Source organism: Archocentrus centrarchus, chromosome 21, assembly GCF_007364275.1.
Source record: "Archocentrus centrarchus isolate MPI-CPG fArcCen1 chromosome 21, fArcCen1, whole genome shotgun sequence".
NCBI lineage: Eukaryota > Metazoa > Chordata > Actinopteri > Cichliformes > Cichlidae > Archocentrus > Archocentrus centrarchus.
In genome coordinates this window covers 24,366,281-24,392,080 of record NC_044366.1, presented here as the reverse complement: position 1 = coordinate 24,392,080, position 25,800 = coordinate 24,366,281, and the positions used below count along the sequence as shown (strand labels likewise).

At 44.9% G+C, this 25,800-nt stretch overlaps 1 protein-coding gene across 2 annotated transcripts in view; it reads left to right on the top strand.

Moving 5' to 3' along the window:
• LOC115800918 (cyclic AMP receptor-like protein A) overlaps window positions 1-25,800 on the top strand; it is a 53,051-nt gene that overhangs the window by 19,550 nt on the left and 7,701 nt on the right. For both annotated transcript variants that reach the window (XM_030758536.1, XM_030758535.1), the window contains 4 exons: window positions 2,282-2,360; window positions 5,355-5,402; window positions 11,038-11,120; window positions 24,977-25,124. In XM_030758536.1, the coding sequence (XP_030614396.1) occupies window positions 2,282-2,360; window positions 5,355-5,402; window positions 11,038-11,120; window positions 24,977-25,124 (358 nt within the window). The remainder of the gene's footprint in view (window positions 1-2,281; window positions 2,361-5,354; window positions 5,403-11,037; window positions 11,121-24,976; window positions 25,125-25,800) is intronic.

The window sequence follows — 25,800 nt, the reverse complement described above, 5'->3', positions numbered from 1 at the left end:
TTAATTTTTTTGAAGCTATCAACTGGTACGTTCATATAACCAGCTTGTTAGCAAACAGCTGCCTATTTAAATTCCTTCTTGTAAGGAGCCAACATTATTATAAGAGTAATGTGCCGGACTGCTTGGTGAATGTAAGTCAAATATTCACAACCCATTTGTTCTTTCTTGGTCTTTTCCATCTCCTAAGAGAACTCACTGGCTCCTCAGCTAGTGAATGCCCCTAAGTGTTTACGAGCAAGTCTCTAATTATTGTTCCCTATTGTTTGGTGCTAAGCAAGTAGTGTGCAGTGGACTTGAAGACCCTTTTTTTTTTTTTTTCCTGAAAACAGAACCGTGCTGCAGCTGAAAATGAAGGGATGAGAATAAATGAAGTTGCTGGCCAGACAGCTAAAAATTGAACTGCAGAGCTCTGATATACTGAGGAAGAAGTATATCAGACCATAGAAGTGGTCATTTCCTGTAGCTTCATTCCTCTAAGTGATGCCTTTTACTTTATCGTAATGTTTTTGCATTGTCATTTCATACATTTATTTTCTATAAATGTGTAAGTTGGTTTAATACACTCATACTTATAACAAAAGATTTCTGGGCAGGTCATGAGCAAAATGAGCTTTATGTTAACAATAAATGAAAAAAGATTTTATGTGACACATCAGCTGAAAAAAAGCTTTGGTTAAGGTCTGGACTAAGTCAAATTAAGAAGGAGAATTTCACTAAATGAATTTCTGTGGTCTGATGGTTAATGTGTGTGAATGGCCCTGTAACACCCTGGCTGACCTTTATGTTCATCTAAGGTGTAAAATTCCTTTAAGGTGGATGAGACATAGCATTACCGAAAATTACCAGTGATATTCTTATGCGCTTAGATGAAGGTAAATATTCAATTTTAGTTTACTTGACTTATCTGCAGCCTTACACCACTGATCATACCATTCTTGTTGACAGATTACGGAATTGGGTTGGTTTCTTTGGCACTGCTTTAAAATGGTTTTCATCTTACTTACTTCTGAAATGTAAGTAAATCTTACATTTACTTACATTTATATGAAATCTTATCAGAATTCATATTAGTAACCACACGTCTTCATCAGAGCCCCTCATATGTGGAGTCCTTCAGAGCTCAAACCTTTGGACCAATTCTCTTTCCTTTGTATATGTTACACCTGGGTCATTTATTAAACAGTTTCAAAGATATTTCCTTTCTTTGCTATGCAGACGATACACAGCTATAATTTTCTGTTAAGCCAAACACCCTCAACAGCCTCTCCTACCTCGAGGAATGCTTCACTGTAAGTGGATGTCTTCAAATTTCCTCCTTCTTAACCCTGGAGAAACTGAGGTTCTTGTGTTCAGCCCTGAGAGCTTCGCTAAGGAGGTCTGTCATTATATCGGGCCCCTCGCCACCAATATCAAATCATTTGCTAAGAGCCTTGGTGTCATTTTTTTTTTTTCTTTTTTTTAGCAAAAATTGTATTTTGAATCTCACATCTCAAAGCTCACCCAGTCTGATTTCCTTCATTTAAGAAACATCGCAAAAAAAGCAGACCTTTGCTGACACCCAATAATGTGGAACTTCTAGTACACACTTTAATTTTCTCCCATCTCGATTATTGTAACTCACCTTTCACATGTGTCTCTCAGTCCTCATCATCTTGCTTCCCTTCACTGGCTTCCAGTGAAATTCAGAATTCATTTTAAAATAGTATTAATAAGATAAAAAGCCCTACATGGACAGGCTCCTGCATATATATAACAGAGCTGCTGAGACCTTATCAATGTAGCCAGCCTCTCTGATCTTCTGATCAGGGTCTCTTAATTGTTCCACGCTCTTACTTTAAAACCAGAGGCGATCACGCTTTTGAGGTTATAGCTCCTAAGCTTTGGAACAGCCTTCCTCAGTCCATGAGGCCGGCTGACTCTCTGGTTTGTTTTAAAAGACTGCTGAAAACTCATTTCAGAAGGTCAGATTTCCTTTAATCCTTTGCCCATTCTCTGTGGCCTTTTGTTCTCCTGATGTGTGTGCATATGAGTGTGTATTTGACTCTGTGTTTGCATGTATAAATATGCATGCATATTATTTTTCATGTGTTATTATTGAAACTTATTATTATATTAATCATTACTTTTGAGATTTTTCATGTGATTTCATGTCAAAATTTCTACTGCTGAATCAAGGAGGCCAAAGGAACAGCCTCCACAGACAAAACAACAGAAAATGGTCTTTTAATAACGTTTCTCATTTGCAGTTTTGTTATTGACTCCTTTTGCCTGTGCTTTGCAGATGGTACGTGCCTCTTTTCAGCCTCATCTTCCTGATGATCTGCTGCTACGCCAGGATCATCTGCGTGGCCAATAAGAGAGTGAGTACTCAATATGCGTCTACTTCAAGACAACTTAGCAGAACGTAAAGGCGCTGTGAGCCTTTTAAAAGCCAACATTAGTGAAAGCTCGGAGAAGACTGCTCTGTGGGTGTTCGGGGGGAATAAATGTTCTCACTGAAGTACAAATGTAAGACAAAATCCACCAAAACACTATGCACTATGAAATGATGCTATCCTGATTATCAAAAGTCATTTAAAGGATAAATCTGGTTATTGGAGATTTAAAAACATTTAGCAGAAGTGCGTGAATTCAGACAATTAGACAGACTGCTAACAAGCCAGCATTTTTTTGGCCATTTCAACTAAACATGCACAGGTAGGTCAAAACTAAACTGGGATTTGACAATTTGTGTTATAATTTTGTAGTTTGCGTTTGGTTTTTTTTCTTCCAGCACATTTGAAAAGAGAGGAGCTCGTTTAATGCCTGTTTGACTGTCCAGCAGCTCTTTAATGAAGAGAAATACAGACTACAGTGGAATAAACTGTTGGAGTCGCAATGTCGTAAATTGTCATCCTGCTTCTGTACAGGGACTGTTGCTTGGACAAAACATAGAATATAATAGCATTAATTTATTAATTACTCTAACAATTTACTTGCTCCAGTTACTTGAATATGAGGATTTCCTACTTTTTAAAATTTTTATATGATTCTAAATAGTCTATTTTGCCTTTCTGGACCGATGGTTGGCCTGTTTAAACTGACACAATTGTGGACTCTCTGTTCTTGTGGCATATTTTACTATTTTCAACATTTCATACTCTAAGCCTTTAAATTGTGCAGGAAATCAGATTAATTCATTTACCGCTTAGTTGATGTGCTCACCATGCTAGCTTGTAGTTCTGCGCGGCTCCTTATTGTGCTCAGTGCAGTCAGAGCCCAGGGAGAGCATTCCTCGGAGTTCACATAGCTGCCATTCCCCTGATCTGACAACACCGCACACCATGGCAGTAGCGCCGCTGGAAGCACGGCAGCAGATTTGCGTTGCCACGGTGTGTGCATGGGGTTTTTGATGTGAATTATCAAATATAAAATGACAGTAAGGGAGAATGAGGCCAAAGCCTCATCAGACTCAGAGTCATTGTGTTGCTGTTGAATGTTAGCATTCATTGCTTGGGCAGCAGAGGGAACGATGGAGCCAGAGAGATTCTGCAGATAGCCAGGCTGCAGAAAGACGACAACGGAGACAGACAGCAGGTAGCTGAGAGGCAGGGAGCGGGAAAGAGACTACACTCTTTATCATGCCTGTGATAAAGAGAATGAATGAATGTCGCTGGTTTTCAACCTGCATCTCATAACTCATTCAGCTCACAGTATTCAGCTATCACTCCCTCTGCCTCTTGTCTCTGTATCTGTTTCCCACCTTCCTTATTCTGAATCCCCTTTTTGCATTCATTTGTCACTCTCTCTTTCTGTGTTCCCACTCATTTTCTGCCCCCCCCTTTCCCCCCTCCATGTCTGTCTCCCCCTTCACTCTGCCGTTTTGCTTTCTCTATCGTATTTATGAAGAGCTCAAGCCTTATCTCTTTTCAGCTGCAGGCTGTCTCACTTGAAAGAATTTCAAAAGCTTTGAAAGCAGGGTAGGTGGCGACGCTATGGAGAAAAGGATAAAGACGAGGAGGCTGAGTGAGGAGAGGTGGGATGTTAGCTGGACGGAGAAGTTTTTCCACTTTCCCGAAACAGATGGGTGTGGTGGAGGAGGGGGGTTTCAAGTCCTTTACACCCGGATTATTTCGAGGAAAAAAAAAAAAAAAAAAACACGGAGTGGCTGTGTGAGCTCATAATAACTTGAGGGATTTGAAAGCTAATGAGTCATTTCGGGCCACACAGAGAGCTCTGGGAGTGTGTTTGTTTTACGGATGCAATTTGTACATGCCCACTCCTTTCCTTCCAGCCCTCATGCCTCAACACTTCACATAACCGCTTGCCTTTCAGTGGCGTGGCTTAAGAGCGACTGCAAAAAAAAAAAAAAAAGCCGGGTATATGCACACTGGAGACCTGGCCAAAGCCTAATGATATTGCCACTTATTATCAGTGTTTGTTGATTTTGATGGATAGCAGTGCTCAGCTGGGCAGCAGAGAGCTGCTGTGGAACAAGTTCAATCTAATGACCAAATGGCTGTCCATTTTTTTTTTTTTTTTTCTTTCCCCCCACACTGCACAAACACCGCGGTCACGCATAGATTTACAATGACAATCACGTCAGCACAGAGAAACCATGGCAACATTGAGTTAATAAATAGCAGAATAGAAGAGCTGTTAGTGCATGTTGTTCATGCTGCCTTTTTGTGCATGCGTATGAAGCTCACACAGGGCCTCCAGAGATTTGTCTCTGATGTCTTGGGTTACATAAACCTTCTGGCTTCCTACAGCCCCCTCCACTCCTATCCCACCATCACCAATTCTAGTCTTGTGCATGGTTGTGTTCATGTGTGTTCCTGCGCCTGCCTGTTGACATTTTCCCTCCATTCCCCCGAGAGAGGACACAGAGGAAGAGCGAAAACTATTCCCACGTTCTTTCCAGAGGCCTCTTATCTGCCGTGTTTGCTCCACTTCTTTCTATTCTTTTTTCTTACACTTTTTCTAAAGAAAATTCTCTCTTTTCTGCCGCCACCTCCCCTTGCCTTGTTTTCTTCTTCCTTTGTCAAATTGTGTGCACTGAAGCTGATCAGTTTTTGCGAGATGCTGGGAGCTGTTTAAGAGCTCCCTTCTGCCTCTTAAGCTGTGCGCTCGGTTGTGAATTGGGCAATTTTGCCGGGGTGTGTGAGAAGGTGGGGGGATTTCGCATTAGCGTGATAGCTGGTGTGATATTTGGTCTGGCTTCTCGCTGCAGGCGCTGACCTCTAAACACAATGCCACCCTTCTCTAGGAAAAACCATCTGATTAAAATCATGAAATCACTGCGGGTTTTTTTTTTTTTTACCTCAAGTAGCTGCCCTGACCCTTTCTTCCTATTTTGTGTCTTTTCTGCACAGATGCAGTCATGGCTGGGAACTTTCAACCCGGAGAGAGAGAGGCGCAAGGTAATGGACTGGTCATCAAATTTCTTAGCTCAGACACACACATGTACACGTATAAACACAGAGTGTGAGGATTAGAGTGTCTGCAGGATTAGTTCTTGCCTTCACGCTGGGTAGGTGTCAAACACAGCAGGGAGCAATTTGACCTCTTGAATCTATTCCTGTGCACGCGCTTGTGTATGTATACATAAATGTGTGCATGTTCATAAAGGTTTGTTTAACTTAGTGTTTAAACAGAGGGCAAAAATAGGAGGAGATATGTGTAAATCAAGTCAGACAGGAGGGAGGAAGGGGAGGAGGAAAAATAAGGGAACAGAGAAAGAGAAAATTAATTTGGGAGAGGGTTAGTCTAGCCTAGCCTAGCCCAGCCTGAAGGGGAACTTCACTGATTTTACACATTAGTGTTGGGTTATGCATGAACAGAACTATTTCATAAAAGTCTTTTTTTTTTTTTCCGATCACAGTGGGACTCTTGAACAGGCGTTTAGTGGTTCCAAAGGGCCGCACTGGGAGGCAGATTTAAAAGCCAGCCTTCTCAAAGCGACTGGAGACATAACTTAATTTATGTGTGTAAACCACTACACTATGGAGCCACTTTTTAAATGTGGGGATAATGCCACACATTTCCAGGCCTGTAAGCTTCCCATAATGTTGCCACATTTGTTCACATGAAATATTACAGAAATGATATTGCAACAAATAGAAGATGTAGAACGAAGGGTTGGAAGGCTTTATCAAAAAGATGTCACTGGTAGCATGATGGAAAATGGAAGGATACAAGATGTTTGACCTGCACTTGAGAATTAAAAGCCTCAGATGTCTGCTGCTTTGATTTTTTTAACATTTTATAACAGTTTGAACAAAACTGAACACAAGTAGATTTCTTGAAAATGCTGGTATTAGAAAGTGGACTGTTAGGTTTTTGCCATTTCTTTTTACCTGGTTCACTGACTACAGATGATGCATATTCTCCTGCAAGACTAAAAAAACCTTACTTTCCTCTCTGTCCAAGTAGTGTTGAAACTGTATGACTAATACGAAGTTAAAAAAAAAAAAAAACCTAATAGCAGTAATGCCTTGCAGTCCTTCTGCAAGGAAGGACTCCCTCCTCCCCTCATTCACTGGCATCTCCGCCCAGCAGGGCGAGGTGTCGGAGGGCAGGTTAGGGTTAAGGTTATGTAGATGCTGCCCCTAAGTGGCAGACATAATTACTGCATGCTGAACTGGCGTAACCCAGAGTCATATGTGTGCATGGATGTGTGGCAACACACACACACACACACACACAGCCTTCATGTGGGCTAATTGCTATGTGTAGCACAGAGTGTAAATAAGTCAGCAGTGGTTTTTATCACACTCTCTTTCCTCATATTTCTCTTTCCCGGTTGCTCTGCTCATTTCCATCTGTTTTTTTCTCTCTGCCTTTCACTTCACGATCTCTCTCTCTCTTTTTTTTTTCTCCCTGTCTTTCTCTTTCTGTCTTTCTCACCCCCCCCCCCCCCTCCCTCGCTGTCTCTCTCACGCTTGTACTCATACCCAGTATGAATAAAGCAGCAAGCCAGGTTCATGGACATGAATATTTATGAGAGTTTATGCACGCGCTGCGATGCTTTAAAACAACAACAACAGCCTCCCAGATTGTGCTTGCCAACCCAGTGAGCTCCTGCTCATGTGTGTATGAGTGTGTAGCAGCAGGTGTAAACTAGAGAAAGCGATTCCTGCTGGGTGTCTGAAGACCGCTGGCTCGGGTGATTTCCATTCACTTCGCCACATCTCCCGCCTTCTGTGCCTCACACATTCTCTGTTACTGTCACTCACACCCACGTGCACACGCAAACCCCTAATGCCCCGCGCCCACATTTAGTTCCCTGAGTTCGCCAGTCTGAGTTCCCCCTCCCTGACTCAGCGCAGCATCATCCCCCTCCCTCTCTTTGAGTGCATGTGCGTATGCATCTGGCTGGAGTGGTGACGTACATAACCAGTGCTGGCAGTTATCAGCGCTGTAAGTCACATGTTGCGACCCATCTGTGTGTGTATGTGTGTGTGTGTGTGTGTGTGTGTGTGTGTGTGTGTGTGTGTGTGTGTGTGTTTCTTGAGCGATCTGTTTGTGTTCATGCATGGGCACACACGATCGCCACAAGGTTTTGAAGCAGCACAGGTCAACAAGAGGATATTTGGAAGAGGGTTTTTCAGGCACCCCTCACACACACACACGCACGTACGTGCGCACACCTTTAGACACATTTGCACAACTGCACACACAGCAGCTGAGTCCCGTCGGGTAGCAACAAAACTGGCTGAGCAAACAGCGAGCCGCTTGTTCGTTATCTTCTCAAGATGTTTGTTTACCGAACCACGCAAGCTTCGCCTTGAGTAACAATGCAGTGCGTCTGCTTGTGTGTCTGTATACAAGCATGTGGGTACCTGCATACACAGCCGAGCAAACCACTGAGTGTAGCCCCTCGGTGTGTGTGTTCTAATTTGTCCATCATTTTTTTTATTTTATACTTGGCCAGCAGAAGAACATAGTATGAGTATTCTGCAAGGACAGTATAATTTATCTCTTAAGGGTTCCAAGTAGGACATTTGACTTTGACAAAACACATATGCCTAATTTTTTAGGGATCAGCTGCCCAGCTGCTAGAGAATCATCAGTGATACTCAACACTATGGCTGGAACACAATATTAGTAAGGCAGTGTATTGTATAGGCTTCCTCAGACATCTGTATGTTTATTTAAACATGCAGGCTGTCTAAAACGATTCCCTATCAGTTTGACGTACCAAAGTCACTACTTAATAACTTGTGCTTATCATATTAATGGTGGTAAGATGAACAAAAGTGAAGAGGAAAGGAAAAAAGTGGACAGTGGTGCAAATCAAATCAAAGAGCTAATTTAACTGACTTATTTAAATTTATAATAAAGGTAATGCGTACACACTGACACCATACATACTAATCTAGTGAGTGCATATATATAAGTCCTGCTTTTTGCCCTTCTAGGCCTCTTAGAGGGTGTTTTTATTTCTGCTCCATAAACACAGATGTTGTGAGGTATAGCCTGCTCGTAATTCATTAGATATTATGACCAAGAAATGTGACGCAGCCTGCAAAAAGCAAGCCGAAGACACAGACCGAGTATCCCAGCTGTGCGCAAAAAAAGCAAAGCAATGATGCAATCATGAACAACTTGACTTTCCAATTTCCACTGTTGCATTTTCAGTGTTTATCTCAACTTAACTGCCTCTCAGAAGCGTGCCCTGTGTCGTCGAGTTTCTGGTGCACAAGCTGCAATAATACATTTTGCCCCAAATTCCTCATCCAGCAAAACTCTCGGCTGTGAGGGGCAGCCACAGCTCAGCCGCACATGCCTGGGGGTGTGGGGGGGGGTCCAACCCGGCCAGCCAGCCAGTGAAATTTGCCCCTGTAGTGACTGCTCGCAACGTTTCTGTCTTCAGCCTGTGGCGATAAAGCTGTGTGGTTTGTAATCAGTCGCCAGCTTCTTGTAAACCTCGCCGAGTTTTTTTTTTTATCAGAAGTTTCATCATTTACGAATGAATGCATTACAAGCGAGTGTGTGTGTTTGCATCATTAGTAAACCACAATAATTCAAAGAATGGACACTGATTGACATCTCCAAGTTAAAAATTCATTTAAAAAAAAAAAACAGATAGATGAAATCAGTTTTTCTTTTTTTTTTTTTTTGCATGTTAATGTAAAAGTTTTGAAATTTTAGTAAATGAATTCCCACCCCAACTAAACAGTACTTGTGGTTCTGTGGTGGTTTTTATCATCTTCCTCGTCGAGTAAAGTTTATTTAGATGCCACGGAGCTGTAAATGTTTTGGAGCACTTTCAGGATTTCTCAGCCATGTCGGCTTAAAAGTTGTGACTGAAAGTTGGAAAAGTTGTTAACAGCCATATATAACATTTTGATATCCTGCATCACATTGTGTTAATGCTGCAGCAGATGCTGCTGCTGCTGCTGCTGCTGGAAAAGCTGTAGTGCAGCTTTTTATAGAGAAACATTTGCCATCTATTATGTTATTCACTTTTAGTACCTGAATTTCACTTGAAAAAATCCTTTAAAAAGTCCTTGAATTTAATGGTGAAGTGCCTTCAGTAAACCTGATCCTGTTATTTTTAGAGGAAGCTTTTTCGGAAACGAGCGGCAGGCACGGGTGAGTGCTGTGGGTGATGGTGGAGGGGATGGGTTGCTTGCGATAACTGTCTGTAATCTAGCGTGTGTCATTAACATCGGGACCGCTGCGCCCGCTTCACATAATTACGGTTTCATTCCCCCCTCTGCTTCCCGAGCAGCGCAGGGGCCTCTGACACCGGAGGACTGTGATTAAAAACACGAGGCAGCAGAGGCACTTTACCCACACTCTTCCTCCTTCTCCTCAACCCTGCTGCACCCTGTCTTTGGCTCACTGAAATTCCTGAAATGCCTGTTTCTGCGCCTCACCGAAATCTGATCTGAGATTACTTGGCTCCATGCAGTCTTTGAAGATTTTTTTTTTTTTTTTCCCCCCTTGATTTATTTTTTCCCCCAAAATATACACACACATGTTCATGCAGCCACAAATCGCCTTTTCCGTGCAGCATCCCTCAGGCTACCCCTTTTCCTCTTCGTCATCGCAGCATTCCTCGGAGTACACAGAAACACACACACATAAGTTAGCAATTGGCAGATCTTGTCATGGCCAGTGACGTCAGGGCTTCCCATGATAATAGATGCTAATCGGGCTAAGCTTGGTGTTTGCCTTGGGGTTATACTGTTAAAGAAAGTGATGTGGAAATATGACTGGTCTCTGTACAGTAGATCACATGCAGCCAACCTTTAGCACACGGTGAAACTCCTAATTCCTGTATTCAGCACCCCCCCACACACTAGAACACACACATACACATATACGCATAAGATAAAATACCACTGGATTTTCATCTGAATTGTTTAAAATGCTTGCGTTAGAGCCTGACTGCCTCAGGGTCTTTCTGGCGAGTAATTAATTTCCACCATGTGGGGGTAGAAACCAGAGCTCGTGGGCCTGACTGCCTCCTGGCTCCGACTGTGTGTAAGTGTGTGTGTGTGTGTGAGAGGGAGAAAGAAAGAGAAAGAGGCTCTGCGCTGGCTCTGCTGCTGCGACCTAGCCTTGAGGAGGGGGGGGAGAAAAAACAGCACAGCGCAGAAAATCAATCCAGGGGCCGCGCTTCTCAGCCTCTTCCGGACGCAAGAGTCCTTCTCTCTCGGGAATTAGATAACGGCTTGTAAAAGCTCTCCACCACCGGCCTCTCTCCCTCCTCGACTTTTAGCTGCTGCTGCATCTCTCTGTCTTCCTCTCAGCTTGTCCACGAGATATTGAATTCATCCCCTTCACGTTGCTGCAAAGTATTTGCTTCTAGTTTAATTGAAATCCCCGTTTCTCCTCATAACTGTGTGGATATTGCGTATTATCAGCAGGTTAATATTTTATTAGGTTTTAATTGGCCTTTGTTTCTCGCCTCTGTGCTCTGATCTTCCAGTGAAGACACAGACTCTGCGTGTGCGTGTGTGTGATATACAGACGAGACGAGAGTGTTAACGTGAGCATTTGAGTTTCTCTACATGGGTGAGCAGCTAATATTCTCTCCTCTAGGTTTCCTTGGCAGAGGAGATCAAGCCGTTGAAGTGGTATCCCTCCGTTTACCTGCTCGTGTCCATCTTTCCCCTCATCAACAGGTAACACACACAGACACACACCTGTGCAGCAAAAAACTTTGTTGTTTTATTTGCGTGGGGGCTTCACTCTGTTATCTTATCTCCTGTACACCCCCCCCATGCCCTGATATGCCTTTCCCGTTCTTTTGCTCTCTCTTATCTGAACTCTGGGAGAGCACTGCGCTCTCTCTCTCTCTCTCTGTAGCAGTCGAACGCTAAAGGACGGTGTGTGAGTACATGTGAGAGTGTGTGCATGTGTGTGAGATGGAGGTATAGAGCGTTTTATTGGCTTTTATAAAACCCGAGCTTCATCGGCTGAGGGTTGGTGGGAGGAGGCGGGTGGTCCAGTAAATGATAACTCCAGCGCTGTTATTACTCCATCACTCCCTTTCCTTTCCTTTCCTTCCTCCTCCTTCCCTCACTCTCTCTCCCTCCTTCTCCTTCTTCTTTCATTTGCTACTGCCCCCCCAACACACGCACGCACACACACACACACACGCACGCACACAGTAAACTGATGTGATTGACAGGTCAGGGTTACTAAGTGATTAGCTGCAGCGGCTCTGCTTGTCGCCACGGCGATGTAGGCGGAGACACAGGTCAATTACAGGGTCAACGTCTTTCAAAGGCTCTGCTCAAACACTGCCCATCACCCATCACCTCCCCCCTTCTCACCACCCTCCTCACCCTTCCCCTTCTCCCCCATTCACCTCTCCATCCATTTCACTCCTTTCCTCCCGTGCCCCGGCTGTCGGCTGATGAAGATGACAAACTGCATCCTGCGCTAACCCCGAACCCACCCTTTCCCCCCAATCCCTCCCTTAATGCCACTTTCCCTTCCTCTCGCCTTCTTTTATGCTCAAAAAGTCTTTGTTATTTTCCTCTTATTTTCACTCTTCCTCACGCAGGCTCTCCATCTTTCTGCTGCTGTGTTTTTATGTCACCCCACTCCACCCCCTCCCTCCCTTTTTCCTCCTCCACTTTTCCTCTCCTCAGCGACACAAAGCCCCCTCTCTCTCCCGCTCCCCTCTCTTGAGCAAATACGCTCTCGCTCAGCTCGGCTCTGCCTTTCTCCAGAGAGCGAACGAGGAGAAAACGGGAATGAATTGCTCTCTCGTCGTCGTCCTCCTCCTCCTCCTCCTCCCCCGTTCAGCAGCGCTGGCTGTATATATCTCCGGCTCCTATTAATTTGTTAGCCTCCCCTCCCTCTCCCCCACTTCCCCTACTCACTCGCTCTCCTCCCCTCCCACCCTCCCCCTGGCTCATATCCTCCTCCTCCACCTCTTCCTCCTCCCCTCTTTCTCCATCTCTCCCTCCTTCCTTCCCTCCCCTCTGCTGAGTGCTGGAGTGTGTAAAGTGTTTGTCACGGTGTCGTGCCGATGTCGCTGTGCTCTGCTTCCGCACGGCAGACAGCCTTAGTGTGTGTTTTGTTGTATATGAGAGTGTGCGTGCGTGCGTGTAGGTGGGTGGTTGGTTTCATGTTGAGGCGAATGTGCTGTCTCTGCTTGTTCCCTCTTGCGCACGCGTGTGTGTGTGTGTGTGTGTGTGTGTGTGTGCGTGCGTCGGCGTGCATGCTGCGTGTGCACTTGTTTGTCCGCCTCAACTGGAGTGTGCGCTTCTTCGCGTCTGCCTTTGAGAGCTCCCATGTGTTTGTGTGTGTGCGTTTTTATTTTGTGTGTGCATGCCTAGCGTGTGTGTGTGTCTGAGTGGGGGATTATTTCTATCTGAGCTCCAAAGCCTCCTAAACAGGGCTTAGAGAGACGGCCCAGGGCAGCAGCTAAAGCCGTCGGGTAGAGCTCTCTCTTTCTCACTCCCTCGCTCACTGTGCACCCCTCTCTGCTGCTCGCTCTCTCTCTCTCTCTCTGTGCCATTTCTCCCTGCCCTGATCCATTGCGTTAATACACAGACACTCCCACACACAAACACACTCTTGTTTTGGCCCTCATCTGCTGCCACACACACGCACACACACACAGTCACACGCCACACGCAATTTTAATCTGTTCCAAATGCACACTGGTAAATGTGTTAATTCGACACCAGCTGTTGCGAATTGAAATGGGAAAGCGCTCCTATTTCTTGTCGCCCGCGCTTGCACACACTCGCATGGACAAGTCATTATACGTCATTTCACCGTACACATCCATCTCTCTCACACGCTCTCTCCCTCTCTCGCACACTCACTCTTTCGCTTGCCCTCATTTGGCAACACAAAAGTAGCACCAGACACTCGCACCTTCGCACTCATCCCTCCTCCTTCTCCTCCCCTTTCTCCTTCTCCTTCTTTCTCTCGCTCTCTCCCACTTCAGTCTCTCTCAGCTCTTTGTGTGCATCTATGTGTGTGTGTGTGTGTGTGTGTGTGTGTGTGTGTGTGTGTGTGTGTAAGCACTGCCTGGGCACGACTAGAGTTTTCACAGTCTGCTTCTCACATCGCCTCCCCTGTGTGCTTTATGGTGTGGGTGTGTGTTTGTTTACAAGGCTTGTCTAGATTCCTACTGTGCGCGCTTGTACGCTTGTTTGCATAAATAAGCCCTCTCTTCGGAACCTAGCTGCTGATTTTTGTGGCGCGTCGCAGCTCGATGTGCAAGTGCTCCTCCCGGACAGCCTGCTCACCTTGTGCGCCGACTTTTTACTCTCCTTAAACACACCCTGATCCCCTTTTAACACCAAACGGGGAGAAATGGGCCTCACCATTCAATGCCCCCCCCCACCCCCCCCTTTTTCTTTACGGCTTTGTCTTGAAGCTCTAGCTCCAGTTTTCAAAGCTGCTTGCCTTTGAGCAGTCAGGGTTACGCGCCTTGTGGAGGGGTGCTTCAGCGGGGCTAGATTGGCCCTGGCGGCAGAGCTTGAACCGGTGATGTGTCTGTAACCTTGAGTTCACCCTGCCGCTCCAGGAGGTAGCTCGCATCCTCCTAGTTATTCTTGGTTTCACTCAATGCTGTCTGTGTGGGTTTCGTGGTGTGTGCATAGGCCTATACGGTGCTTGCAGGAGATTTTTTTTTTTTTGTATGGGCTCCCTACAGCGCCTAGCCCCCCCACCCCCCACCCCCCCTCACTCGTCTTTCTCTGGAGGAGATCTGATTTCCCTGCTCCAGGCGAGCAGCAAGAACAAGACAGTGTGCGCATGCATCTGTGTGTGCTTCAGTGCGTGTCTGTACTTTTGTGTGCGTGCGCACACGCGCAACCCGGGCCAGGCAGACCTTCCCCATCTCCGTTCTGCGCTTTGAAAAACGAGGGAGGAAATCTCAGAGCAGCAGTTATTATTCATCCCTCAAAGAGAACGGGGAGGAGGCGGAGGAGGAGGAGGGAGGGAGGGATGGATGGAGGGAGGAAGAAAGAGAGAGCCAAACGGGAGGGATTTGGGGGGGGGGGGATACATTAACTCTTATCTCACTGTATTCGGTATTTTGCATCCCAGGATGCGCTCTTGCTCTCCCTCTCTCTTTCTCACTCCTGCTTTCTCCTCCCTTTCTACAGTCCCTTCCTTCCGTTCTTTGCCTCTACGCTTCTCGGAATATCTTGCATTCAGCATGCATGGATGTGTGTTTGTGCCACCGTGTGTGTGTGTGCGCACGTAGACTGGTGTGGTTTGTACTGTATACCCCTACTATCTTTTGTGGTGTATTTTGTTTACTTGAACAAGTGAGCTGATGCTGAAAGGCAGTATGCAAGGTTCCATCTCTCATCTTTATTTGTCTGCAAGCCTTCTTTATTTATCTATCGCTTCACTTTCAATTTACAGTGTGAGAGTGGCAGCGTTGTCCTGTTTGCTAAAATAAGTTTTGAACTTGATGTAACTTGCGGATAAGTGGTGTTCTTTTTCCAGATCTAGAGGCAAAAATCTACCATTCTTGTCTTTTTTAGGTCGCTTTGATTTGCAGTTTGTGCAGGAGTGATGTGACAGGCTATGGGGATTTGCCACCGAAGTTTGGGTTAGCTTGGTTTAAACCGAAAGTTAACATATTAAGAAAGTGAATACTTCGATCCTCTAATCTGATGCTCTATTTATTTTGACATTTCACTCTAACCGGTTTACGCACAGAAACATAAACGTCTGCAAATGTGATGCGTCTGTAGCGTCGGACGTCATGCTCTTTGAACAACCCGATTGCCTGTGCGATAGCCACACACAGCTGGGTGGCCCACATAATATTTGGTGGTTATGTGACCATACCCACTGTGCACGTCTGCGTGTGCACACTTGCGTTTTGCATCTCAGGCAGTGATGGGTGTGCAACTGGGGACAGAGAGCCACACAGCCATTCGTCTCCCATTGAGCAGCAGTGACTCTCCGCTATTCATCCCCATTTAGCGAGACGGAGAGCTGGCCTACGGCGCTGTGTGTAGTGCGCGCGCACACACACACACACCCACAGGGGCCACACATATCAAGGCTGGACACACACACCAAGGTTGAAAATTCTTTTTTGGAGTGGAAATAATCATAACATATATGTCTTTGCATACACGTAAATGAAACCTACAGGGTAAGTTCCTACACACATATATAGGTCATGCAGGCATATATAGACATACAGGACCATATAGGTATATACATGCATGAATACACATGCATATGGTCTACACATGCAAAAGCTATAGGAGACAGTGGATAACCTCCCTCACACACTGGCGCATGCAAACATAAACACATACACACGCATCCCTGTTCCCCCTCCCTCTGCTCTTTCAGGCACGTCTTTAAATATTCATCACTCTGGCTGCTCTGTGAGTGCCGTAAACGCTGCCTCACACTCCAGGGAATAGCTAAAGCCTACTCTATCATCTGCTCTCCCTCCCTCCTCTCGCTCTCTCTCTCTCTCTCTCACACAGACACACACACATCTACACACGCGGACACACTTCTAGCCACAGCCACGCACAAGGACGAGCTCACTTGCACAAACACTCTGAGGCACAGCCAGTGGCATCACTGGACGCACAGACACACGCAGGTACATGAATCAGGCGCAGGGAAACACGTATGCGACGATGCATGTTGAAGAGATTTCGTGTGTCTCTGTGTGTGTGTGTGTGTGTGTGTGTGTTCACTGGCTCCCAGCACAGTGCGTCGAGCAGTGTTGTGTTCCAGGAAACAGGATGTCTCTTTGTTTGGGTTTTATTCTGTTGGTGAATGTTAGCCGCTTTAGTCCCTGGGGTCTGTGTATTCCTCTTTGTCTGTTACCGTGTGGGTGTGCTTGTGTGTTTCAGCATTATTTCAGAAATTTTGACCAAAATGCACGTGCGTGGACCAAGCATGTGTGGCTGTTAACATTTACACCCGTTTTGACCTTATGCTCAAAGCAGATTATCTCCTAGTTTTCAGTTGTAGCGCACATGCACGCAGACACACTCAACGCACATGCAGGCTGTGGTTTCATCTAGGTGTCGTAACACTCAGGAGAAAGAAGATAGTGTGCGCCATACTCTGATAGTTCCCAAGCATTAGAGCTGAACGCACATTGAAGTGGCTGATCACATGTTGTCACTGTACAAAGAAAAGCCTGTCCTGGGTTTTTGCTGCCCCAAAGGCCACCACACACATATAAAGAAGTGAAAAACCGGCGGATCAACAGGTCAACTTTTAATTTTAGCTGAATTTTAGTCATTGAGTTTAGAAAGTGCTTGAAAACTCAGTGTTGAGTGTTTAGTGCTCGAAAAGGCTTTCTTTATTCAGATTGTTGAGAGTTAAAACCACAAAGATTTGTGTCTTTATGTGTGAAGGATCTGGATTCAACAAGTGGATTCTACCTTATTTGAATCCAGTAAACGGATGTCATGACTCTAAGCATCGCGAGGCATAATTAGCCTTGAATAAATGGTGACAATATCTCGTAAAATTTTTCATCTGTTTGAGATTTTTTTTTTTAGAGAAACGTTTGAGCTGGATTTACTTTCAGGGGCTTAAACCTAAAAGCTTTCTGAAGCGTGCAAGAAGGCTGTAGAGTATCACCTCAGCTTGGCATACATTTTTACAATTATATATAAATCTCCTTCTGTACTGTCCCATAGTTGAATTGATTTTGTCCCACCTATAATTTATCTTGGAAATAAAGTTCAATTTTGACGGAATTACACTTTCTAGTCAGAGAAAAGTTCCGATTTGCTGTCAGCAGCAGCACCAGGCAGAATGAGAGCCTTGTTTGGGCACTGCGAAGCATGTGATTTGTCTGGAGTGAGGGGAGAGAAAAAAAAAAAAGAAGTAAGGCAGTCAGTCACAGAGCGGAGGAAGTGCAATCGGGTTCGGGATGACTTCTCTGTCTGGCCGACCTCCACTCTGGGGAAGTTCTCGTCCAAGCTGTTAAAGTGCGTTTCACCCACAGCTCTGAGGACGTTCGGCACAACAATTAGAGGCAGACACAAAAAAAAGGGTGAACTCTGATAGAAAGAGGAGGGAAATGGAGGGAAGGAAAGTGGTATAGACTGGCAGAGTGCGATATTGGAGGAGATGGGGAGAGGCAGTAAATGAGGGATTTTGCAGGGAATGTGGAGGGTGAGAGGAGACGGGTTCAAAGAGTGACTGACAGCATGATAGATGGAAGGTCTGAATAAGTGAGCGAGGCTCGGAGACGCTACGCGAGTACTAATGATTGACTGCATGCTTACAGGTGGTAGCAGACTGAGACTTAAGGCTACATGTGCCTGCGAGTGTGAGTGCAGGAGCGTATCTGCATGTTTTTTGTTGTTGACCATTTGGTCCTGATATTGTGCACACAATATCATCATCCCTTTTGTGAGACTTGCTCGACTACGCCGCACACACAAAACCCTGACACGCGCGCTCAGCAGCTCAGCCAGGCATCGCCCGCAGCCACACTCTCCTTCTCACCACTGCCTCCCTCATTCATCTTTCATTAGCCTGGCTCACACAGGAGAAACAGCCTACCACCCCACCCCCCCACTCCTTCGCACGCCTCCACCAGCCTCTCCATCTCTCCCTTCTCTCTATCTAACCTCCTTGCCTCACCCCCCCCCCCCCCCCCCCTTATCTTGGTTTCTCTCGCACGTAATCTCTTTTGTTTGTCTCACTCATGTCACTCAATCTGTCTTTTTAGATATCTCTCCTACTCCTCCTCTTCCTCTATCCCTTCGCTACTCTCTCTGCCTCCTCTGCTTTGTAGTCTTTTTTCATTCAGCCTCACTCCTTCTCCGCTTTTCCCTCCTTTTCTCCTCCTCCTCCATTGCTCTCGGCCCCTCGTTCCCCTCCACGGCCTCACTCTTCCACATTTTCACCTCTTTTATCGTCTTCTCCTTTTTCTCTCCCACTCTCCCTCTCTCCTTCCTGTGCAGCCCTGTTTCTCTGACACTCGTCTCTGCCCAGCCCCCCCCCACCTTCCTGTCTCTCTCTCTCTCTCTCTCCCCCTCGCCTGCTCTTTTTCTTCCTTTCATTTTGCTCTCCGTCTCTCCCTCGATGGAGGGGAAAGGCTCTTCGCCTCTAATTGCGGCTGTTCCGTTGCCATGGCGCGTGTTGCTCAGCGCTGCGAGGTGCTGTCTGTGTGTGTGTGTGTGTGTGTGTGTGTGTGTGTGTGTGTGCGTGTGTGCACACACTTGCTGGTGTGTGTGTGTGTGTGTGTGTGTGTGAGTGTGCGCATGCTTGCTGGTGTGTGTGTGTGTGTGTGTGTGTGTGTGTGTGTGTGTGTGTGCGTGCACGTATTTGTGTGTGGCAGGCAGATGATTGCTTGCTGCCAGCTCTCGTTTCCCGGACGCCGATCGTGTTTCTTTGCGGCAGCAGGAAAAAAAAAAATGAGACGCCAGAAATAGCCCCCCTTCGCACAGACCCACTCACTCTCACCGCTGTGCTGTCAGAGAGGCACACATACGCAGGCAAGCGCGCACACGCGGCCGCTCACACAAACACACATCCACTGCATTTCCTCTCCTTCTGACATTCTCAACGCATGTGACCTAGGTTATACTGAATGTAGACACCTTTTTGCAAAACGCACGGGCAGTGGTGTGTGTTTATGTGTATCCACATGTGTCCAACTTCCTTTTTGTGCATGTATGTGTGTGTGTGTGCGCGTGTATGTGTGTCCTGCGTCTCTTAGGAGGTTGTGTGGGGACTCCTGATTTATTTCACCTTTAATGGGAAGTGAAATGAATGTGACTAGCAGCTGGTCTGGTCCTCGGAGATATCGCGGTAGGCTAACCCAGAAAACAGTTCTGAAATGGTCCCTGCTCTGACAAGCACCAGGATACGCCACTCTACGCTCCACTGGCTGCACTGTTGGTTTCATTTTAAGCTGTGTTTAGACATTTAGTTGACTTTTTTTTTTAACCCAGAATTACGGCAGGTAGGTTCTAGTTGCAGGTTTATCTTCGACCTCTGGCCAACTCAACTTGTGGTTTTCTTCCTGTCACAACTTTTTAAACGGTTGTTGGAAGGTAAATGGAGACAGATTAATGGCAAATAAACCTTGCAACCTCACGCTGCAAAAGAGGATAAGAGAGGATTATAACCAGATTTGTGAGTGAATCTCCATAATCATCTTCTGTGCTTTTCTCCTGCAGTTCTCACTGGGCTTTTAAGGGAAGAAAACAACAGCCTGTTTCTGTGAGATTTCTGAGTTAAATCTGCAACTTTAAGGAGCTGTTTGTAAGACTCCTAGTTTAAAACATGAACAAAAGCTGAAGAAATGACAAGGAAAATAACTCAAAGATGTCTTTAATTATCCATCCGTCCGTCCGTTTTCTGCTGCTTATCCAGATCCAGGTTGTGGCAGTCTAAGCTGAGAAACCCAGATCTCCCTTTCCCCAGCAACCTTCTCCAGCGCATCCCCCTAGGTGGGCTGGAGTTATAATCTCTCAAGCGTGTCATGGTTCTGCTCCGGGGGCCTCTTCCCGACAGAATATGCCTGGAGTCATTCTAGTCAGATGCGTGAACCACCTCAACTGGCTGATGTGAAGGAGTAGCAGCTCTACTCTGAGTTCCTCCCAGATGATCGAACCTATCGCTAAGGGAAAGCTAAGCCATCCTTTGGAGAAAGCTCATTTCCGCTGCTTGTATCCAGGATCTCATTCTTTCGGTCACTGCCCAGGGCTCATGGCCATAGAGATGAGGGTGGGAACGTAGATCAACCAGTAACTCAGAAGCTTTGCTTTTGCGCTCAGCTCTCTCTTCACCCCAAAAGATCAGTACAGCACCCACATCACTGCAGACGTCTGTCACTCTCCCCTCACTCATGAGCAAGACCCCGAGATACTGAAACTCCTCCAGCTGGGGCAGCAACTTGTCCCTTACCCGGAGTAGGCAGTCAAAACTTTTCCAGCTGAGAACCATGACTTCAGACTTCGAAATGCTGATTCATATTCCCGGTGCTGCACACAAAAATATCTACTAAAGTTAGCGTGCGAACTAGCTAGCACAAGCCCTCGCTTTGTACATAAAAATAAGTCACTGCAGTGTCTAGTCCACCCCTGGCCTAACGTTAGAGGACGAAGAGGTAGTGACAGCCTCGTGTCAATTATTTGGAATGAAGCGAGAAAAATCACTCTTGCTATACTAAAGCTTACTGTCACACTGTTTACGTGTGCCCTACCCCAGCCTCTGGCATCAGGTGATGCTATACTGTCTGTATTTCCTTCTGTATGCAAACAGAATTAAGAACCCTCGAATGTGGAAAAATATATGGGTGCAATGGTACAAAGATACATAGATTTGCAAAGCTTAGGTGGCAGCGTGTATCCTCTCTTTTATTGTCAGGAAACAGTAGAACTTCTGATGTTTAACCAACGCTGGCAGTTTCAGTCACTTGTTAAAAATGAGTTCTGTCAGCAGATACTATAAGCTATTGTTAATTATACATTTTGTGAGTAATTATTAATTCTCTGAGTAACTTGCAGAGGGGAACCCTCAGGACCATTTACTTTCTCAGAAGGATTTGTTGCATTTAACTTCTTTAATTTAGTAATAATTCTGTTCTAATTTGAATTTTAATCTAATTTTCTGTCTATTTGCTTCAGAAAATGACGTTGTTATCATCATGTTTTAGTTGTCTGTAGGTAGGGAAAAAATTGTAGCTGGATCACTCATTGGTTGGGACCTCATAATGGGGCTGAAGACCACAGCTGTGCGTGTGTGTTTGTTTAGAAAGTGACGGGCACGTGAACCGATCACAATTTCATCAGTAGTGTGTGGAACCAAAAGCTATCACCCTAAGCCTTTCCAAAAGGCCAAACCTACCTTACTTGTAGCGTAGATGGAGTGAAGTCATCACATCTGTGGCAACTTTGACTCTTTTTCCTGTTGATTTACGTGGGGGAATGAAGTCTGTTCATCATTATAACACTTCTCTGGCAGATTTTATTGCACTTAACTGTAAATTACTATCTACTTCAGCAGCAGTATCCTCACTTAAATTTTTTAAGTTTTTAATTTAATTGAATTTTCTTTAGTTTCTTGGGAAGCTGAGCAGTGGCAGGGGAAACACTGATACATTGTGACCAGCGCGATTCTCCAGAAATGCCACAGACAAGAATACTTAATCTAATTCCGTGATGGCGTCACTTACAGTGATTGAATAGAAAAAGGAAGCTTTAACACAAGATTAAGAACAGTGAGGTTAAGATAATGTTATTATCCTATGGAAAAAAACTTTTTGACCCTGTCTGTATTTTTTTTGACAGAGCTGAACCTCAGCTCTAATAGTCATGGTCCTCTACTGTGGTAAGCCAATTTAAAATGTATCTGCAATACCAACTATGAACCACAAGGGCACTGAGCTACCCTGTAATCCCAGCTCCAACAAAGTGAGACATCGTTCACAGTTCTCAGTTTCTGCCTAAAATAACCTAAAATGGATTCCAACAAGTGCAATTAGCCTACATTGTTATAGCCTGCATACATTTTATGTTGAATTATTGTGTTGTTTTCAGCTGTTGAGTTGCTTCTGTTATTGATAGCAAGTATAAAAAAAAAAAAGAATGTTCCAAAATGCCTCGTACAAAGCAAAAAGTTAGAGAAAATCAGAAACTTGACAAAGGACTTAAGGTATTACATGTGATCAACTGATATTCATGACTTATTGACTGACTTATTGGTGCATTTATGTTGAGATTATTGAGCGTAGTTACATCAGGAAAAAATAATGTTTGGTGTATTTTTGCTGCAGGAGACCATGATTTAAATGATGGGTAGCCTCTGTTGCAAGTTTTGTCTTTTCTTTTCATATTTAAGAGCAGCTTGCAGGCTGGGAATTAATTAGTATGAAAATGAAGCACAAAGCAGATTTAGGAAAAACTGTCTCTATAAATGCACTAAAGAAATACTCACAGTGGTTCTTGTAGTATTGCATTGGAGTTTTATACCTGCTGTAAATAAGCACTTGACTGTAATGACACAAAAGGGAGCGTGGCCAAGGTGGGTCAACTTTTAGAATAACAAATGATCTGAAAAAGTTATAACCTTAAAAATATATATATTTTTAAAATAGTGTATTTTTAGTCATATCTTGCTTGTGTAACATAAATCAACAATATTTGTAGTGGGGAGAGCAAGGTGGAAGGAAAAGCTGGCTAATTTGGAAGTTATCAGATGTCAGAAAACAGCATTTAAAACGCCTAGTTTATATTTTCATCAGCCGGAAACGCAGACTCTGCTATCGCTGCTCCCGGTAGTGTTAGAGGCAGCTGTTGACAGTGCATTTGAAGCAGCTGTGTGTACCAAAGGAGCTGCACCAGCTATTAGTTTCATACAGCAGCAATATCCCAACTGGAGCTCCATCTTATCTCCAGGAACAAAATCTTCCCATCTAAAAATGGGTGGTGCGCACAGCCCTGTTCACGACCGTGCTGCAGAAGTCCCGTCTCTTCACCTACACAAAAGCACTCAAGCACAAAAATGAGCTCAATTCTTTTTTTCTTTCTTTTTTTTTTTTTTTTTTTTTTGGGACATGATGTCCTGACAGAATGGGCAGAAAATTGTGAAATGCAGGATAAAGCTAGTAAGAAACTCACATCATCATAGCTGCTCAGACGCGCTCCTACTACTTGCTAATAAAGAAGAAAGGACTGTAAACTGTGTGTACTCTGCTTCTTTTCACATTTGAGTTATGTCTCTAGAAATTAAAAATATTGCATTAACTTATTTAGTCATTTCCAAGAAATATTAAATATAAATTGAGTTACAGTTCAGTCATCAAGTTGCTCACATTTTACTTGATTCTCACGACAAATAGTTGCTCCTCTCCACTTCCGGGCACCTGGGTGCTTTTCATTGCTTACTTTGTGCTTAAATGTGTTAAAATGGATTTATCCGTTGCCTTGTCAGTGCTTAAACCATCTGTCATCAAATGAAACTCCCTTGAAGTATAACCCCGCTGATGTAGTTTATGTTTTTTCTAATGAAAAAAAAAAAATCCCTTTGGAAGCCCTGAACCTGCTGTATGATAGCAGTATCTTAAAGCTTTATGTTTAATACGGTCTACAGTGTCCTGATGTTTTAAACACTAATTTGTATTTATATGCAGGTGAAAATAGAGTTGCATTTGTTCAAAAACAGTGTTGCAGCGAGAAAGTGACAGTGGTGTAATATTTTCACTTCACATAACATCGTTTTATAAAACATATTTGATTAGTCACCAGTGGTTATTTTTAGCGGCTCGGCTGATGTCACTATAGCCACAGAGTCTCGTTGTGTTCATGGGCAAGGTGCAGTGATGGCTCAATATTTGTGAGACTATTGTGAAGTCATTCTTAAGGAGAGTGATTCAAAACAAAGCAGTACTGCAATTGCCAATGATTTCCCCACTAAAATTGTCATTTCAGATCATTCCAAAAAAACGTCTCTGACTCGGTTACGTAGAGATGGGTGACTGGAGAGTCCCACGTAACTCTGTGCAACCACTTCCTTTTCCTCAAATGGTTGGTTTTCTGTCTCCCCCAACCCCCTCCCCCAGAGATATATGACTGTGCTGACCAAGAGGTCAACCACCATGGCCACTTAGTTCATGCTGCACAGCAAAGCCAGGAACACAACACATGCAGAAAATGCCATGAGCCGCGCGCGGTTTGATTCTCACGCTAATAGATCAATAAAAGACATTAGTGGCGGGCTAGCCCAGCGAGCACTGCTAATACAAGGTTAATCCAGGGTTAATGGCTGAGCAGCATCGTTCTCAGAGGCAGCCATTAGTCCTCAGCCACACCATACAATATCAGGTTCTTCTCCTAGTCATGCCCCAGGTTTCCAGGCACAGGGAAGGAAATTGAAAAGAAAGGAATAGCGGCTCATTCTCATGAGTCAAGATGAAAATGAGATATCCAGATAGATGAAACTGAATGCAAAGAAATGGGAGAGATTTCTGAGCGAGGCCAAGCAGCGTGCGGGTGGAAACGTGCGCGGAATGAGAAAGAAGGGGTAGATGGGACGGTGAAATTGTGGTCAGGAGAAGTAGGAAACTGAGATGAGAGAAAGGGGTGAGAAGGAGAGGAAGGGAGTTGAGCGCTACACATCTCCCTGTCCTTGTAAAGTGCTGCGTGCTGTCGAAGCGGCAGCCAAGAATGTGTCAGCCCAGCCGTCTCACGCTGCCTAATGGGCTCTTAAACGCTGATATAAAGCTCACTCGCTCTTTCGCCCTCCCCTTTTCCTCTCTCTCCCCTTTTTCTGCCTCTGCCACTCACTCTCATTACTTCTTGTTCTCACCCTGTCCCTCACTCTGTCACTCACTTGTCCTCTGCCTCTCTTTCACTCTCTTTCTGCTGCTCTATCAACCGCTCACTCTCCTTTTTCCCTGTTGCTGTCTTCTCCCTCTGATTTCTCCTTCAATTACTCCATCCTCACGTCTAAAGCTCTGCTGCTGGTTGTCTCTGTATTTACAACTTTTTTATGCGAGAACTCTAAACTTCTCTGTCTTCTCTCTTTTTTTCTCCTCCTCCAGGCTCCATAATGCCTTCTACCCTCAGGCATCATCCTTCTCCCTCACGCTTTTGCACGTCCTGTCAGCCCCACTCCACGGCTTGGCCAATGCCTTTGTCTTTGGCCTGGATAGGGATTGGTGGAGCCTACTGAGCCCAACTGGCATGAAGGTAAACTGCACACACACACACACCTGTGAGAACCACATAATTATTTAAATCTGCTGGCTATTTATTTATACGTAGTGGTTATGCATGACTAGACCCTCAGTCATCTTTCATGTGATTACATACAAAGTCTGTTTAAGGACATGAACTGATGCAAATCAACACTGGGCGACACAAATAAAGGTAAACACAGGTCCGTGTTACTTGAAAATATCCAACCGTAGCCCCCCCCCCCCCCCCCCCCCCCCGAGGAACCAGTCAGGTTACTCACACAAGCTCACAGCTGAAGCTCATAATGGTTTAAACTGTGCATTTGGTTAAATGCTTATAGTTAAATGCTCAGTATGCAAACCTGGTCACAATGTGTGCATTTACATGGACAGAGTATCCCAGGTTATCACCCTTATCCTGGTCTTAATCATTTTTGGGATGTGATGTTTATATACAACAGCAGTAAATCTCATTGGGCATGTAAATAGTTCATCATATTTCGTTTTCATAACTGTTAAGCTTACGTGAAGGTGACTGCAGCTCCTGACCCGACTTGTTTTACTTGTTGTGAAACAGGCGTTTTGCAAACTGTCTTCTGTAGATTTGAATCTCTTGCTGCCACCGTTATTTGTGTTTCTTTGAGGTAACTTGGCTGAATCATTCAGAAACCTGGACATGCTACATGAGG